At 43.9% G+C, this 18,911-nt stretch overlaps 1 protein-coding gene across 1 annotated transcript in view; it reads right to left on the minus strand.

Annotated features, from left to right (window-relative positions):
• YPEL2 (yippee like 2) overlaps positions 1-15,917 on the minus strand; it is a gene marked incomplete at both ends in the record, with an annotated part of 40,122 nt that extends 24,205 nt beyond the window's left edge. Inside the window, one exon of the mRNA XM_084239097.1 lies at positions 15,801-15,917. Coding sequence (XP_084095223.1) covers positions 15,801-15,917 — 117 coding nt within the window. The remainder of the gene's footprint in view (positions 1-15,800) is intronic.
• Positions 15,918-18,911: the final 2,994 nt, after the last annotated feature.

The raw sequence follows: 18,911 nt of genomic DNA on the forward strand, positions 1-18,911 counted from the left end.
GCCCTCTCCCCTCAGCAGTGTATTTCAGTAGATCCGCCACTATTGTTTCTGGGGAATCCTCTCACCCTCCAGCCCCCCTGCACTGCTGGCCTACACCCAAATTCTTGTATGCATAAATAAATTATGAAAAAATACAGATTCCCACTAGGTCTGGGACCAGGGTGAGGTGAGCCAGAAATCTACACACCATTTAAGGAGGTACTCACTCTGCTCTGCTGCCCCTATACATAACCTTATACAACCCTGGGTATGAGGGACTCCTTAAATCTTTAATTCTATGTTACTAATAAGTCCTTTACCAAGCTAGGGCCATGATTCCCAGTCCTACTCAGACCTACAGAATAGGAATCTCTGGCGTTGGCTGGAGAACAGATTATTCTTATGTGCTATTGTTAGGGGGAAAAGGATGTCCTAAAGCTAATTCCATACAGGCTTTGTGGACTCTTGACATATCTACTGTCTTGTTTTGGCTAATGCCTCCAAATGTTTTTTTTTTGTTTGTTTGTTTTTTTTTGGCTTGAACTGATGAACTGTTTTTCCAGTAATAGAGGACTTTTGCTTTCCACAATGGACAAATACCTGGAGGGACTGGTTTTCTTTCACACTGGAACCTGGTAAAAAAATGTTCATCTGAGACTACATCCCAACATCCATATATTCGATCTTCATCACCATGGAAATGGTGGCAAAAAGTGAAAGGGGGGAATTGCTAGGGGGAAAAGGATGTCCTAAAGCTAATTCCATACAGGCTTTGTGGACTCCACCCCCACCCCAGGCCAAAGCCAAAGACACTGGGAACTCCAAATCCCATCACCACCAAAGGGAAGGTGGCTGGGACCTGAGGATGGGGTTAAACAGCCAGGTTGGTATAAAGCCAGACACGTGGGCTTTGGAGGGCTTCCCCCATTTTGGCCCTCCGCCAGCTTTCAGCGTCTGGCCAGCTCTGAGAGTGCCTTTGGGTTTCCAGGTCGTCGGATCGGATAGGACGCATTAAAGACTTTATTTCCCTATTTTCTCCCTGAGTTGTACATTTTCCTTATTTCCTTTTCCCTTGTAAATAAACCTTTTATTAATCTTTTGTGTGTGCCTGTAGTGGAGTATTAATTGTTGTGCCCAAGGTCAGCAGACTCGGCGAGCATAGCCTCCAAGAACCCAAAGACAGCTGATGCAAACACAAAAGGGAGTTTATTTCAGACTCGAGTCCGGATTCACGGCACCTACCAACACAGTGGCAGATACCAAGAGCCCCAAACAAAGGAAGCAGAGGTCTTTTAATAAGGTTAAATTATGCTGGCAGTTACTCATTGGCTACAAGGATGCATTCTCCAACTTTGCCCGGCCATCATTCTAAGCTGACTGGCCAGGCCAAGATGCAGCTCCAACCTTCAGCTCCAATTACAGCAAGTTCGCCCTCATTGGTGACCAGAGAGTAAGGGTGGAGTGAGGGTCCAAACTATCTCTGGAATGCAGTCTTTACCCAGCAAAACCTTAAATTGTAAAATGGCAGTTACACAAAGCAATGGCTATGAATACTTATGCTTGGTTCCACATTAATAAGTCCCTTTTAAGCGCGCGGGTGAGGACCCACAGCCAGGCAACCCGTTCAGTATCGGGGCTGCCCTATAACACTATCACATTTGGGAATTACTGCCCAAGAATTGCCATTTTTGAAAGGCAATTCCTAAATTTAATTCCTAAACTCCTAGGCAGACCCTAAAATAAACACTGCAAAACCACTTATTTCCTCCCTTTCAAACCTCATCTTATCCCAAACTGGTTACCTATATCAAAAGTCCTTCTGAATTGCACAAATCAGTTCTCCCTTTACAGAAATAGAAAACTCATAAATTTGGGGTTGCAACTAGGGACCTAAGTTGACAATGGGTGCCTCAAGAAGCCAGGAAGGTCCTATCTGACCAAGGAAACAAGAGAACCCAGACCCGAGGGAACTTTGAAAGGCCCTCTCAGTTTAAACTGCTTGGTGTTTGCCAATGATTTATCTGGTTGCTGCTTAGCTGAAGGCATCACTGCGTAGGACTCAGCACGGTTACTAATTACAGCCACTGACTCAATTATTGGTGCTTATTAACTTTATACAATGCCAACATTCCTATTCCAATAATCTTGTGGATATATAATTTATGGAAGCTGGTAAGAAGTTGATTTTCCAAAATAGGCAATGTTGTAATGTTCTGATCCAATTTCAAATCAAATACTATCACACCCGTGCATGAAACATTTTAGTGGCTCACCACTGCATACTGAAAGATTCTATATTCCTTTGCTGGGCCTTTGGGCCCACCTGATCCAACCTACTCCTTCCCTTCCATGTGCCTTCTCAGTCTGTAACCTGTGGTTCCCTGGAGTTGCTCTCCCCTAGAATGTGCTGATTTAGGATTCCTCCTGAATTCACATAACCCATTTCTCCCACACCCATTTCACTACAGACATTCCAATCCTATAGGCCAGGGGTTAGCAAACAATGCCCGAGGGGCTAACTGGGCCTCTCACCTGTTTTGTAAATAAAGTTTTACTGAACATAGCCATGCTCATTTGCTTATTTATTCTCCATGGCTGCAGAGTTGAGTAGTTGAGGCCATATAGCCAGCAAAGTTTAAAATATTACTATTTGATTTTTTTAAAGATTTATTTATTTATTTATACAAGCACTGGGTACAGTCAGAAGCACGGGAGGGTGAGAGAATTCACCAGAGAGGATAACAGAACAGGCAGACTGACGAAATACACTGCTGAGGGGAGCAGCGGGCAGCAAGAGAGGTCTGCGCACCATGTGAGACCCTCACCCGGCGGCCAGGGATCGAGCCAGCGCTACAGAGGCTGTGGGCAGCTTTGCTACCCAGCACTCAACCGCTGAGGCACCGGGGAGGCCCTACTATTTGATTTTTATAGAATAAGTTTTGCCAGCCCCAGATCTAGCCCAAGGAACAGGAAATAAAGACTCCAAACAGTCCTTCTCCAAGAGACCGGCTGCCCCTACGCTGAAAGTTAGTAGACCAACTGGCTTTTGCATGATGTCATTTCTCTTTTTAGCACTGGTTACAGGCCCGTGATCCAGGATGAGATCTGCCCTCTCAGAAGCACAGAGGGGCCTAAAATACCTAGCATATGGCCTGGTATTTAATAGTGCTAGAGATATGCTTATTGACAAAGGCAGGGGAAGTCAGCCAGTCTGTGCCCTCACCAAAAGTCCATCCTCCCTCCTGTTAGTTTCAAGGTGACCAGTCACACAGGTGCCTGCCAGCAGCCTGGTGACCTAGATTTGTCAGACCTTATCTTATCGGCTTTCCTTCTCCTTCCTAGTGTATTTACTTAGCACCTTCCCCCACAGTGCCCAGGGCAGACTGGCCTGTTATTTTATAAAGAGACAGACTGGGAGGAGCTCTCCTCCCCCACATTTATACTTTGCCTTTTTTTTTTTCCTCCTGAGGGGAGGATCAAAAACCTTAAGGATTTGGAACTTAAAGGAGAGCACAAAGAAGTCTGGTTTCTCTCCTTTTCTCTCTCCTTTGGTTTCCTGGGTGAATTTGTTTGGGGTCAACCTTAAAGGAGTCCTCAGAACCCTATCTGTCATTCAGAAACTTCCACAACAAAAGGGGAGGGGCCAGCTGTAGGTAAACAAAATGGCCATCCCCCAATGAATGGTGAGAGGCCTAGTTCTTTTTTTTTTTTTAAGATTTATTTTATTTATTTATTTATTTATTTATTTATTTATTTATACACGCACTGGGTACAGTCAGAAGCACAGGAGGGTGAGAGAATTCCCCAGAGCCAGAGCAGGGAGCAGAGCAGGCAGAAGGACCGAAGAACACTGCTGAGGGGAGCAGCGGGTGGCAGGAGAGGTCTGCGCGGAGAGGCCTAGTTCTGAGAACAAACTTTCCCTCCAAAGACACAGGAGGCTGTGGGTTTCATTCGCTGGCCAGTGCAGCTGGTGGTTTTACTAGGCTGAGCTAAGGCAAGGGAAGAAAGAGACAGTGGGGATGGGGAAATGCTGTACATTTGGGTATCTCATGAAAATCAGGCAAATTGGATGGAAAACAATACGGAAATGCTGGTTTCTCAGCTGTTCCACACAACTGCGCATACCAGGCTCAGGGTGGAGATCCCCACTTCTGCTTCCAGCTACTCCACCAGACAGTGTGCTTTCCAGAAACTAAAGGGCACCTGGTACAAGTTTGATAAAGGCAACACGTAACATTTGTTTGTCATTGTATCCCCAATACCTGGCATGTAAGAGGTGCTCACTAAATGTGGGAGAAATGATAGGACTTAACATAGGGCCTAGTATACAGTTTTTACTCTGGGATCTTTTGTTTTGGCAAGGAAATGCTTTTTAGTCCCTTCATTGAATCTGTTGGAAAGCTGAGGTTAAAACAACTGTTCTTGGTGTGATTAGCCCTAACAGGGAAGGAAAGGAGTTCCTGTGTCCCCAGTGATGTCGTTTTTGGAGTCTTTGTGCTCCATCACCCAAAGGTTGATATTTTTTCATTTTGTAACAGGGTGGTCCCCAGGAAAGGGGGAGGTTCCCTGCCCCACCCAAGAGAGGGTGGAGCTGAGTAGGAAGAGGAGAAGCTGCAGAAGAGACTAAGGAAGGAAGCAGGATGGAGCCAGAAGGAGACCTGGAGGAGGCGCATGGAGCCTAGAGACACGTGAAGAAACTGCGCTTGTCTTTTGGTCGTGGACTGGGTGACACAGATGTGGGTGAGACCCGTGGGGAGGTGACAATGGCAGCTTTTATCTTGATGTTGATTTTGCTCTTTTTCCTTCCGGACTTGTCCGGTTGTTTGTGACCCTTTTCTGTGGGTCCCCACTGGAAGATGCTTTAGACTTTTAGCAGGCTTTGGGGCCTTGTTCTGGGCCGATCCCATATGGATGGACTTTTACCCACGAGGGGATGGGTAACTTTGGGTGCTTCATTTAGAAACTAGACTCTGACTTTCCTGTATTGTTTCCTAGTTTCATTAAAGTTCCTTCCCATTAAAGTCTCCTATGTTTTGTGTTGATGCGGCGGATGGCAGAACCCATTTAGAATAGGCAGGGTTGCGGGGTTTTGGGCTGCCCCTCTCCCTGTCCTATAACAATTTGACAATCAAAAGTTGCCCCTTCATTGACGTAAGAGTATTGGTGGCTGGGGTGAGGAGAGAGCCAGTGCCGCCTGCTCCATCGCTTGTCATCATTTTGGTCTGGACGGGAAAAAATTCATGGGCTGATGATGAAACAGGGTGGTCCCCAGGGAAAAGGGAGGTTCCAGGTTTCCTGCCCCACCCAAGGGAGGGTGGAGCTGAACAGGGAGGAGAAGAAGCTGCAGAGGAGACTGGGGAAGGAGGAGGATGGAGATCCAGAAGAAGACCTAGAGGAGGCACATGAAGCAGAGACATGAAGAAACTGCGCTTGCTTCTTGGTCCTGGACTGATGGAAACAGATGTGGGTGAAAAACCGGTATGGAGGTTAACAACGGCAGCATTTACCTTTACTTTGCTCCTTTTGTCCCAGATGTGCTAGGTCCCTTCTGCCCCTTTCCCATGGGTCCTCATCAGAAGGTGCCTTGGATTTGTGGCAGGCTTTCCGGCCTCAGTGGTCCTGCTTTGTGCCAAGCCTGTTTGGCTGGGTATTTACCCACGAGGAGATGGGTAACTTCAGGTGCTGGGTTAGTAAACTTTATTCTTTGTCTTCTCTTTGTTGCACACTAATTGTATTAAAGTTCCCTTACATTGAAGGTCTTATGCACTAGGGTATGTTTTGTCTTGATGCGGCAGATGGCAGAACCTATTTAGAATGGGCAGGTTTGGGGGTTTTGGGGTGCCCCTCTTCCTGCCCTATAACAATTAGATATTCTTGTTATTAGCAGCAGCAGTTTACTCCAAATCACTGTCCAGTCATGGGTAGTAGACAAGGGGGAGTGGGAAAAAAGCTAAAGTTCTCCTTGGCTGGGCAGCCCCTGACCCTAGAGATAATACTCTGGGTCACCAGGTCAAATCTTTCCCCCCCTCAGGAGCCAGTTGAGTGCATTGGACATTAGAGATTCTTTTCGTTTTTGCTTTTCAAAAGATAAGGAAAATGGCTCCTTTCAAAGAACCTCACCCCACATTGAAGCATCAGGGTGAACCAAACTGACAAACTACTACACTAACACCCAGGCCTAGATTTCCCTTCCAGCAGCCTGGAGGTCTGTTACTGGTCAATAAATAGTTCTGTGGGAAAATCACCATTTGACAGACAAGAAAGGAAGGGGGACTTTCCCATTTAAATTCTAGAGAGGCTTCAAAGCTACTTGTAGGTAAGACACCGGTCCCCTGCCCCCCTCCCCTCAACACACACACACACACACACACACACACACACACACCCCCTACCCCCACCCCCAGCCAGACTGGAGGCTGCTGATGTTATTTAACTAGCTCTGGAGACCTGCTGGTCCCTCTGGAATTATAAGGAACAAGAGACTCAATGATTACAGACGCCTCAGAAGATCACTGAGGAAAACTGTAGTTTAAGGACAATAACAGACACATAAAAAGGAAGGTGCAAATATACCTGGCTTGTTATATGGGTGTCAGAACCTAGGTTTGAGTACATTTTCTGTTTGGTTTTGCTTAGTGAATATTCACTGATAATAACTACTAATACTTACTGAGCATTTAGTAAGGCACTTTGACAAGTGACTTCACATTGATTTTTCACTTTAATTTCCACAAAAGTCTCACAGGTATCTACTATAGGTATTCCCATTTTCCCAGTGAAAGCCTTAAGACCAAGAAGTTACCCAACTTGTATAACTATTAGGTGACTATAAGAGACTAACTATTAAGAGACTATACCATTAAGTTATCTTACCAAGCATCTGTTGCTGCTGTATTAGAATCAGATGGCTGAGGTGGAAGGAACCTTTAACGGCAGTCTAACAAATGCCTCGTTGGATGAAGAATAAGGAAAGCAGTCTTGTCCAAGATTGATAGGCTTATTCTCCTTGACTGCCAGCCCTCTCCCCAGAGCTGCCTCCAACATTTACAAGCAAGGCAGTAGGCAGTGTGGCAGGGAGGAGGTGGCAAAGTACAAAGTCAAGAGGCCCTCAGTGTCTCTCAGCCTTGCTTTTCTAATCCCTAAAATGAGGAGTTGAACTAGAAAACCCGGGTTCAAAGGCCCCTCTCTGGCTCTGACATTCTGAGAGTCTATGACCCCAGGCATTTGGAATCTTGTTAACAAAACAATTACACATAAAAAATGCAGGTAATCACAATAACACAGACTACATTATTACAGAATAGCCATTATTAATTACCAAGGAAGCAATAAGCAGGGAGTTCTATAGATATTCAGTGGAGAGAAAAGAATTTTATACACCAGGAAGATATATTAGAAAACAAATAAGCTGGTCTCAGTTGTAAGAAAAGATGAAACTTTGCCATTTGTGGCAACATGGATGGAACTGTAGGGAGTTATGCTAAGCAAAATAAGTCAGGAGAAAAGACAAATACCAGATTTCATTCATATATACTGAGATTCATATGTGTAATACTGAGAAACAAAACAAAGGAACAGAAATATTAAACCAAAACAAACCCTAGAAATCTGACTGTAGAACTGAAGTTACCAGAGGACAAAGGAGGGAGGGCAGCCCCGTGGACTACAGTAGATTGTGGGTGCTTAGGTGGTACATCTGAAGTGTGACCTCTGCCCCTAGATCATATACGATGCTGTAAAACCACTGCTACCTCAATAAATAGAATACAATAAAAAAGTAAAGCTAATACCTTGATTCGAAGAATAATTAAAGAGTGGATAGAGAATGAATACAAGAAGAAGAAAAAAAAGAATTCCCAGACAAGGGAAATGACAGGGAGTAATTTGGGATAGGATTTAAGATGAATATTACTGAGAGAGGCCAGAAATGGTGAGTGCCAAAAGGGGCTGCCAATTGGGGTGGTGACTGTCAAACGATGGTAAAACAGGTACGGACCATCTAGCTCTGAATCTCATCCGGCTTCTTAGTAATCTATGCTATTAGGCAACTCACTTGATCCTCACCTTCAGGGAATGTTGTAAAGTCAGTGGAGTAAGAAAAATGATTGAAGGAGTCCCTCAGCAAAGAACAGACATTCAATAAATAGCGGTTAATAATAGCAACGTCAATTTTACTTTCCAAGTATCCCAAAGATCACAGGCTAAGTACAGGAATCACACTGGTTTCATCTCTCTATCCCTAAAGTCCAGCCCCAGGCTGAGGTATGCTGTTGGAAACACACACACACAATATTACTGACCCTAACAATCGGTGTATGATATGGATTCTGGTCAGGCCTCAAATACAAATGGTCAAACCATCAGCAGTGCAGCTTTACCTCTCAGAAGCCAGTGCTCAAAAAATATAGGGGGGCAGCAAGTCCTACCACTTTTCTTGTTTCCAGGGAAAACACCCTATCAAGAAGAAGTTTCTTGGGATTTTGACTAGAACACAAACTTACAAACACCAGAACCCTTACGGAATGCTGAGACTATGTACAAACCCAATGACTGGAAGCTTACAGACATGCAAACCCGAAGAGTTAATTTTCAGGGTATGCCTCATAGCTCAAGTCAATGTTTCCTCTTGGTATTTAAAGCAACCACACAGAAAGAATCACATTTGAGCAGATTTGTGCTCCAGCTGACTGAAATCTGCAGCAAAAAACACAAATAATTCACCAGACTTGGTCCCTGGCTGCTCCCTTGATAATAAATTGGTGAGCAATTTTACTTGTGCCCAGATCATTAATTTTCACAGGAAGCAGGCATGGCTGTGGTACAGGTCTGTTTCTCATCCAAAATTGAGTCCATTCCTGAACTCAATTCCTCTTTTCATGGCTATAGTGGCTTTTCATAATTTAAGAAATTTTTAAGACCCTAGAATGACTATTTCTTCCCCCAGCAGCGGTCAAATAAGTATTTACTGAATGATCACCAAGTCCATACACCTTCAGGTCCCTGCAGTACACATACACTAGTTTCTCCATTTACAGTCTCTTGCTCAGTAGTTCACCCACATACCATCGCAACATTTGCCATCTCAGGGCAAAGCTCTGGTCATGTCATTAGTTCCTCATGAGTATTCAGTATCAACCAACTGCCAGCAGGACAAGGTTCAAGCTTCTAGTCTTCCAACAATCTGGTTTCAACCTACTCTTTCAATCTGTTTTTACACAGTTCCTCGAGATCCAACCCAAAAGAATGGCTGCTCCCCCACATGCTTCCTGCCTCCACTTCTTTGTTCCTGCTGTTCTTTTTACCAGTCCCTCCCCATCCAGTTCCACAAGTCTAGGTTATTGCTTCAAAGCACATCTCAATGTCTCTGTCTACTAATTCTTCCCAGAAATTCAGTTTCTAGACAAATGGATCTTAAAAGTTTATTTTACCAACAACCCCTTCGAGACCTTGATGAAAGCTCTGGATAGAATCCTACCTTGAAAAATATACAACGTTAGGGAACCCTTGAAGCCAACTCATGGACCTCAGACCCCTGATGTCTGTCTCTTGCCTGTCTTGATCTTAAGAGTACTAATAGTGATTCACTTATTCACCAGAAATCCACATAGACGCTGTTTTAGAGATACAAAAAGACAACATGAAAAATAAAGTGGTTCATGGTTCATGGGAGACGTGCATTGTTACACTGTGGTAAGTGCTTTAAGACAAACATGATGGAGTACAAACTTGCAGTGATGACTTATGAACCTATTTTTTTCCAAATAGAATCAAAGTTCCCTGAGGATAAAATTCTTGAGAATAGTTGCATAACATCCAGTATACTGCTGTATCACACACACACACACACACACTCTACATGTTTAGTATTTATGCAATGACAGAAAGGAACAAGGATAGGCACACTTCCTATTGCTATCACCTACACACCAGAGGCTTGTGAAATCCAGTTAAGGTGGTCCCATTTAGAAAAATTATGCTATACAAATTATCCCAGTCTAAATTAAGGTTTATCTCACCCCCAAATAATTCAATCTCCATCTCCCTGGAGGTAGGTAAGGTAGATACCATATGTATTTTACAAGCTTCATATGGTTTCTTTTCACTAAGAAACACTAACCACATCCCTTTGGAAATTTCCTACATAGATATAGTTCAACTGTCACCCCTTCCTGGATCCTTTTCCACAGTTCTGGAAGAGGGCAAAGGAAGTAACACTTCACTAGGCTTTCAGCCAAATAATTAAGGAAGAGTAACTTTAGGTTGGATATATGAATTTCTTTATACAAGCTAAAGTGGTTGAGCATGTTTTGAAATTGGGCATTTCAGGCTATGTTGGAAATCTTCCACTTCTGCCTCTGCTACGCTTCAGAAGTGCTCCTTAAGAAACTCAAACATTCCACAATGCTTTGCAAACACTGCAAAAGAAGAAAAGGGCCCCATTATGTTTGCAAAGGAAGCAAAAGTACCCACCATGATATGGGTGATACAGTGTGTTTGTTCTCAACCTTTTGTTTCTTTAAAGCCCATCAATCATTCTAGTAAAGGGCCAGGATCCTACTCTTTTAGCAATAAAAAGGCTTACTTTTTGTGAAAAGCTTACTTTTAATGGGATAGACATAAGTTCATGTGCAAACTTTTTTTTCTCCCTCCTGCTAGGATAGAAATAGATTTTATTGAACTAGGTTTTTGATAAAAATCATTGTCATATATATATCCATTGGATACCAAAATTCTCTCAATGAATAAAATTAGAATCCAACATTTATTTTGCAAGTTCTATAAGCTCACAGAATTATCTAGAGGCATAACTTATTGTGCATGTTCTTTATGCACCATGATATTTCATGCGACATAGCAGTCACTAATATTACTAGTATAACCCAATGCTCACCGTATCATACTCCAGGGCACCTAGAGGAAAAAGAAATGAATGGATTTTTAGAAATCTGTTCCTGTTTTTTTCACATGATACTTTCAGGACATAATTTATATTAATGTTTTTGAGAGCTGTTTTTATTACACATTAAAGACAAGCTGGTGAGCAGTGGGAGTCAAGAGAAACAAATCTCTGATGGGTAAAGTAGACAGGCTGACACAGCTATACACCTCCATGATGGCACATTCTTGATACACACCACCTCTAAGTCATCTTGTTAAGGCTACAAGAGTTTTAAAGAATTGCCGGTGTAGAACACAGTGTTCAGAAGCAGAGGTGGGATGCCAAAGGACAACTGGACCTCTCAGTCAACACAAAGCTTTAGAACCTCCTGCGCCCTGCTACTCTTCTCAGAGTTAATGCTGCATCTGAAGTCTAGGCAGGAAAGGAAAACCCAAAGGTCACCACTAAAAGCCCAATGCAGCCCCATAGGGAACAAAAAGAATCTGCCTCCTAAAAACTCTCAGCCTCAAAAGGACTGGCCCCACTTAAAACAACCCAAGTCAGAGTTCCTTACAGAAAGCACAGTTGAGGGGTGTGAAGTAGAGAGGCTGTGTAACCTGAAGCTGATCAATGGGTTGCCCAAGGACTGCTTTCTCATGCAAACAGGCTGAGCTAGATGATTTGCAATTCTGGAAATTCTGTATTTGTCACCAGAAAATAATCTGGCCTGAAGATATGACATAGTAAGATGGAAAGCTAAACATGTCTTCCTTCCACCTGCACTGTCACTCTACTGCCTCCTACACCTTCCCTCCAAGGAACCAGTGCAATAGAGCAACCTGTCCCTTTGCCTGAAACACTGTCCTCAAAGTGGGTTCATGACAGATTAATCCAATTCACTTTCCCTAAGTGATCTGCTCCATAATGCCATTTAAGGGCTAGCAAGAAGGAGGCAAGGGAGGTCTCCAGACAATACAGTTTCATAGAAAAGCTTTGTGAAGATGCAGGCTTTTTTATAATAGATAGTACCTTCTGGAATGAGCAATTAGATTGTTCTTCACTCAGGACAACTAACTGTTCCAACTGAAACTATTATTATTTTATAACCAAAGTATATTTTTATACTGGGGCTTGCACCATTAAGAAACAACAGCATGAGCAATGCTTCATGCCAACTCAAAATACTTTTGCGGGCAAACACTCCAGAATTTAGACCACAACACCCCCTATGAAAGAAATTGTAGGATGCCTCAGCACATTCCCTAGATAGCTCTGTCATCAATTCAAAGAATCACTGCTCCCCCCCACCATCCTACAGAACAAATGCTGTGTTGCCTTCTGAAAACAAATGCAACTTTGCTGTGGTTTTCTTCTATTGTTCTTACTCTTATACCCCATCCTGTGTTCCAGGTTCTAAATTGAAACTCTTGGCTAAACCAAATTTGCTTGATGTCAGAGAGTAACAATCCCCTCTACCCTTCGCCCTTTTTCTTTTTTTGACAGCAAAGCCAGGAGAAGCAAAGACACTACTTTATATTTGCATAAAGCTTTGTGATTTGCAAGCCACCCACACATCCATGATCTCATCCACTCTCATAATAACCCAATGAGGTAAACCTGCCTCCACTCCCCTTCCCTCCCCACCACCCAAAAAAGGTGTGCCCACCTCATGGGACTAGCATGGCAACAGCACATAGTCAGCATAAAATGAGTACTAGCTAGTTGCCATTAAACACAGCAAATACTATTTTGCTCATTTTAGAAGTGAGAAACAGACTCGGAGGTTAGATGGTAGATTCCAGCAATCAGGCCTCTTAGGAATCTACAGCAAGCCCAGGACAGGGTTCTTTCCACCAACATATCAATATATGTCCTAATTGTTTAAAACTTTACAGCTATGCATTTCCAAGTAGGTTTAGCTACAGTGATAAGAAGGGAGCCTGGAGTCCTGATTCTGTTCCCAGTTCTCTGCTAGTCACACACTCAGAGCTTTCCTTCTTTGGACCTTTGTGTTGCCTTCTCCATAATGAAGGCAGACTCACTTTTTTTAACCAAACAACAGAATGTCAAGTCCAGATGAAAGGCTCTATTACAAGTACAAAGTATCATTTAATTACACTGCTGCTCTAGTTATCTGCTTCCCAGCCCCTAACTCCCACTGGGTGGATTCTGAAACCACATAGGAGATTATGTCAAGAGGGGAGAACAGGAGAGACATTCTCTCCCTGAACTTTCTTAATGGAAGAGAGAAGCAAAATGAAAAGAAAGACTCATTTTACAAGGAGGGGGCTGGAGCAAAGATCTCTCCATTAAGCAGACCTGCATAAGAATCTATAGATTATTTAGTGCCGGGGGTGGTTGTGGTGTGCAATAAAGGAATCTTTGTGCAATGCCAGCCACAGTTCCCTCACTCCCCACAGCCAGGCATTTAACCCAACTCTAAATCATCAAGCTCTAATGCACCCCATCTGTGCACCAGTTGTAGCCAGTGAAACTAAAGCCTATGCTGACTTTGGCCTGGACTTGTGAATGAGTCTTTCTGCCCCAAAACGGGCAGGAAGGAGGACAAAAGGCCAGCTAAGTCTTTTTTTGCTCATCGCTGTTTTCTCCCAAGCTCCATCCGTTTACTTCCTCATGTACTGAAACTTCTGCCAAAGATAGAAAGCTGGTAGGACAAGGCCCCAGGTAGAATAGGATGTGGAGTTGCTCCTGTGAGAGAAGGGAGGTGAAGTGAAAGAGCTACTCTTGGCAAGGCACAGGGGCCTGAAATGCCCCTACCAGCCATGTTCAGGGAATGTTGTTTAGTTCTGAGTGGCTGGAACATAAAACAAAGAACTGGAGACCTAACTCAAAAGCTGGGTTCTGCCAGATCATCCAAGGCCCGTGCAACAAGCCAAAGAGATAAGACATCAAATTTGATGGTCTTGGCATCTCTGCAAATTCAATTCTTCCCATCTTGTGAGGCCCAGCTCAAACACCTCTTCTTCCAGAAATCCCTGAATAAACTCGAAGTAATTGTTCTCTGCTTTGAGACTTGAGTTCTTGGACAACATTTATGAGGCTCAACTTTTCCAAGTATATAAAACATGACTAATATCACCTATCTGGAAAGCTTCTTAAAGCCTTCTGATGAGGGTTAAATGAGATAACATTTATAAAACATCATGCAGCAGTTTTTAGTATGTGGAAGGTGCTAAAATACATTTTTAATTATATTTTTATATTCCCCATACAATTGCAACCCCCTTATTTTGACCCCAATTCCTCCTTTCCCCACCCTCCACCCCCCATAGTGTGTCTCTGGTTCATTATTGTTTGTTGATTTTGATTTTTTTCTTTCTTATAGTTATTCATTTTCCTGGTCCCTTATTTAGGTTTTCCAGATTCCTGCTATGAGTGAGATCAACCAGTATAAAATACATTTTTATTGATACCTCTATTTCTATGATACATAGTACTTATTCCCTGTAGTCCACTTTCTCTGGAGATTTCCAGAAATAGGACAACTCACATTTTCCCTCCAAGCTTGCTGGCCCCCTTCCAAAGTAAGGAAGTCTGACTCCTCTCTTCCCTCACTGATAAAGCCCACATCCAACCTTCCAAATGAAGGTTTCCCCCAAAATTCAAAAGGAATGAGACGAGATGCGTCTGCTGATAGAGAAGGCAGCTATAGGCTGCTAAACCATAAACAGCACAAAGGACAACATTCAACAGCACGTGAAGAAAGGAAGTGGGCCAGAAGAAAGGATACTGAATACTCCAAGGTTTAATTCTGTAGCAACCCTAGATCCTGGAATAGGCTTAGAAAGAATTCAGTCCTCTGTCCTGATTTGTGAAGCTACACTATCATAGACATGATTGTTCGGGCAGCCTTCTTCAACTTCCTGTCAAATCAGCAAGCTGGAAGGGACTGGCCCAGAACTGTAGATATTTTACCCTTGTCTGTCTGGGGCTACCAAGCCAGATCCAAAAAAAAGTGAGACACCCCCCCCCCCCACCTTTTCTAGCAGTTCTTATAAACAGATTAAGAACACTAAATCTTTAAAACTGTGCCTGAGTCTACATAAAGGTTTCTTCCTTCCCCCCAATTTTAGAGGAATGAGGTATAGTCCCTAAGGAAGGATGCTTTTGATAGGGAAAAGTCCCCTCTGATGTCTTTCCCCTTTTCATGCAGTCTAATAAAACCTGTTTCTCCTCCCCATGGAAATTGAGGACTAAGAGAGGGGTAGCTACCCTGAGAATGTTGCCTGAAGGGGCCAGTTCTTGAAATGCACTAGTGGGGTATTGGGTTCATTTATTTATAACACAGCCCCAACTTGAAAAAGCATTTGCCAAGGCTCCTCAGGGAAAATAGGGTTCCATTCTTCTGATTGTGATCAAACATCACACCTATTACCTCATGCAGAAGCCCTAAAGGTACCAACATCAGTGGGTCAACTCTTTATCAGACCTCCTGAAAGACCACCTATTTAGTCATTCAACAGTCTCACAAGCCTACCTGGGGGCTTTGCAGGCAACATCTTTTCTCGCCTCAGCTAATAAGCCCCTCTTATAACATATCTAGGTTCCACTACTTTTGTTAGAATTTACATTCCAAGCAGGCAGCACTCTGCACACTGTTCATCTGCCAACCTAAATGAAGCAAGCTGAGTTAAAGGCTCCAATCTCTTCTCAGCCCCTGTCCCCTCCAGTCTATGAACCACCAGCCCTCAAAGTCCCCCCACCAGGGATGGCACTAATTTCCAAAATAAATCTAACTAGTACATTTTCACTTCAACTCAAGAGTTATTCCTCAGTTGAATGAGTCAGTCATGAGGTCAGCCCTCCCTGTACAAAAGGTAGGGCTCTGTGAGAGCTTGTACACCTCTACAGCTTTAGGGGCAGGAATATTATCCTCCCTGGATGTGAAGGAAGGCAAGGGAAGCCTGCAGGAAACATGTACCTTGGAAATGAGTTCATCATGATTGGCCAAGTGGGCTCTGCAGTGAATGCAGCTGTAGGTCCGATGGCAGGAGGGCAGATATGCCTGGAAAGTCTTGGATCTTGTCATCTTCACCATTGGCGCTGTTGAGCGTGGAGTGAACTCTGGGGTGGCCCACGAGGCACTCCCACAGGATGGATCGCACGGGAAACACCGGAAGACACAGGTAAAGGCCGTGGTTTGGCAGGGGGTGGGTGTGGGACTGGCTCCACACACTGGTGATGTCTTCAGAGGAAGGACCCTCAAGTAGAGGTCTAGGGCTGGTTCTCAGCAGCCTGCATGGCCAAGATAAGAGGAATATCATTAGCTAATGGAGCTGGGCTTCCTGATTAGGAAATAGAATCCAATTTTGAACCAAGAGAGGGGCCAACACTCAGGATAAAATGATCCCCTCTGTTTCTTGCACTGTGCAAAGATGCCCAATGAATGCGAAAGAAATCACTGGAGATCTCATTATTGGTTTTCTAGATTCAATACTAACTCAGGGCTCTCAACAGTTACCCCAGCAAACTGCACTGATCACCATTCCTAGGGGGTCCTTGAAAAGGTCAGGCTTCAAAATGTTACTGTTAGGGGAAAAAAGGATGTCCCAAAGCAAATTCCATATAGGCTTTGTGGACTCCACCCCCACCCCAGGTCAAAGCCAAAGACACTGGGAACTCCAAATCCCATCACCACCAAAGGGAAGGTGGCTGGGACCTGAGGGTGGGGTTAAGCAGCCAGGTGGATACAAAAGGCAGACACGTGGGTTTTGGGGCTCTCCATTTTTGGGCTCTTGGCCAGCAGCAGCGTCCGGCCAGCTCTGAGAGTGACTTTGGGTTTCCAGGTCGTCGGATCGGGTAGGACGCATTAAAGACTTTATTTCCCTATTTTCTCCCTGAGTTGTACATTTTCCTTATTTCTTTTTCTCTTGTAAATAAACCTTTTATTAACCCTTTTGTGTGTGTCTGTAGTAGAGTATTCATAAGTCCCTTTAAAGCGCGCGAGTGAGGACCCACAGCCAGGAACCCGTTTAATATCGGGGTTGCTCTATAACATTACCACCTATAACCCCATGGAGAGGAATTCCATCTCCTGAGCCAACCTAGACAAACGGCTGAAGGAAAATTGATTCAGCCTTCCCACACTGACATCAACAGCCGCATATGGATTTCTCATTCATGGGGCATGAGTTCCCCAACACCTGAAACCATGACCTACAGAGGCAACAAAACTTTAGCAGGCTAGTCAGCTTTCTAGGAAGAGCTGATTTCCTTTGGAATACCTGCCCAGAGACAGGTGCTCAGTAGTTTGTTTGTTTGCTTAAAGCAAGTGAGTGAATGAAATCAATGACAACATCAGATTCCTAAATACACAATGACAGTGAATTTACCAGAATTTCTCCTCAAACCTCAAGCTTTCCATTATTCATTCCACACTATGAAATATCTCCTACCTAGCTCTTTTATTCTACATGGAGCTAATGACACTGAAGGTATCGTGGAGCTCCCAGAATAAGTCCAAGTTCTAGGGCAAAGCCCAAGGTCTCAGACTTACTCTGCTTCTCGGTAGCTTACTACCTGAGGCTTCTGGACCTGCCTATTCCCTGGGCTCCACCAACGGGGGTGGTGTTCCCACTTGCCTACCTCCCAGGAGAGCCAGAGTGTTAATTAACGCCTGCGTCATGCTTTGAAGATAAAATTACTTAGAGAGACGGGGGAGGAAGACAAACAAAATCAGATTTTCCTTGCTGGATCATGTCTGGGACCCATCTGGATGTTTAGAGAAAATCTGCAAATCACAGTTCTCCTTTTTCCTCTAAACCACAATGGAACCAAACCTTTCAAAAGGAAGCTGCCCTCTCATCATCCTCCCCATCACAGCAGTCACCAAATGCCACTATATCCCGGGGACTCTGTCTTCCTGGTAGCCCAGACTACAGGTCAGCAATAAACTAAAGGGCAACAGTGGTCAGTACTCCTGTTTCTTCAGCCCCCTATGCAGGCCTGAGTGAAGCAGACTTGACACGGTGACTAATTTTACACATGAGGTACCCAAATGTTGAAGGTGCTCAGACCCGCGGGGCCCAGGAATAAGGTCTTCCCTCTTTAACCCTCAACAGCTGTTTTTTTAAAAGATGTGATACCTGGTTAAACTGAACAAAAGAATATTTGATGTGATATGCAAAGAAATACTTCCCCAGCTTTGCCTTGCAGTTAGGCCTGCTCATATTCTGGTAGTGGGTAAAATGAAGTGGTCAAGACAAAAGACCAGAGCAGAACAGTGTTAGGTGTTTAAGTGTTACAGGTAGTAGAAAAAGGCAAGGATCCCCCTTGGGGTTTTCTGGAATACCTCTGAATCTCCCAATGTGCCTGTTCTACTCTCAGGAATACCAGCATCTCCAGGGAAAGCAGGGGTAGTAGGTCAGGGTGAGGAAGAGGAATGTCAAGCAGGAGGAGTGAGCAGGAGATTAGCCCTAGCCCAGTCACTTCTGAAGCCCACAGCCTCAGACACCCAGTGGGGAGCACAAGGAACACTGGGTCTGTCTTACACAAACACTGAGGGAAGAAAAGGCAACAATAAACCTCGGCTGCCAGTCTGGGTTTACAGAGCAGCCACAGAGTCTGTTTTCTTATCCATGCAGATGGTTTCTAAATTATGCATTTCCCCAGAGTAAAATTATTTCTTCTCTCATTTCTCTTCTGCAGGAAACCCAAAAAAAAAAAAGTTCACAGACAGGGATTCTGGGTTATGCTCAGCTTCAAATCTGAACCCCAAAGCTTATTCAAAGTTACTTTCTGAGGAATAACCATTTGTGGTCTGTATTAAATGTAAGTATGTCACATACAAAGGCATACCCATGCACACACAATCACTGCACACCATAGCGCTAAACTGAGAAAGACCAGAAAAACTGACCATATAAGCAATATTCCAGGCTGCCTGGGCCTAGAACAGCCCCAGAGAGCCTAGACAGCAGGTGCTGCACTTTGCTGCTACACAGTCATTCTGTTCCTCTTGCTCTTTAATATTTTCTGGCATCCAAACCTTAACTTCTTCCCTGAGAAGAAAGGAATGAAAAGAGTGGCTTGC

Source organism: Talpa europaea, assembly GCF_964194135.1.
Source record: "Talpa europaea genome assembly, chromosome: 7".
Lineage (NCBI taxonomy): Eukaryota > Metazoa > Chordata > Mammalia > Eulipotyphla > Talpidae > Talpa > Talpa europaea.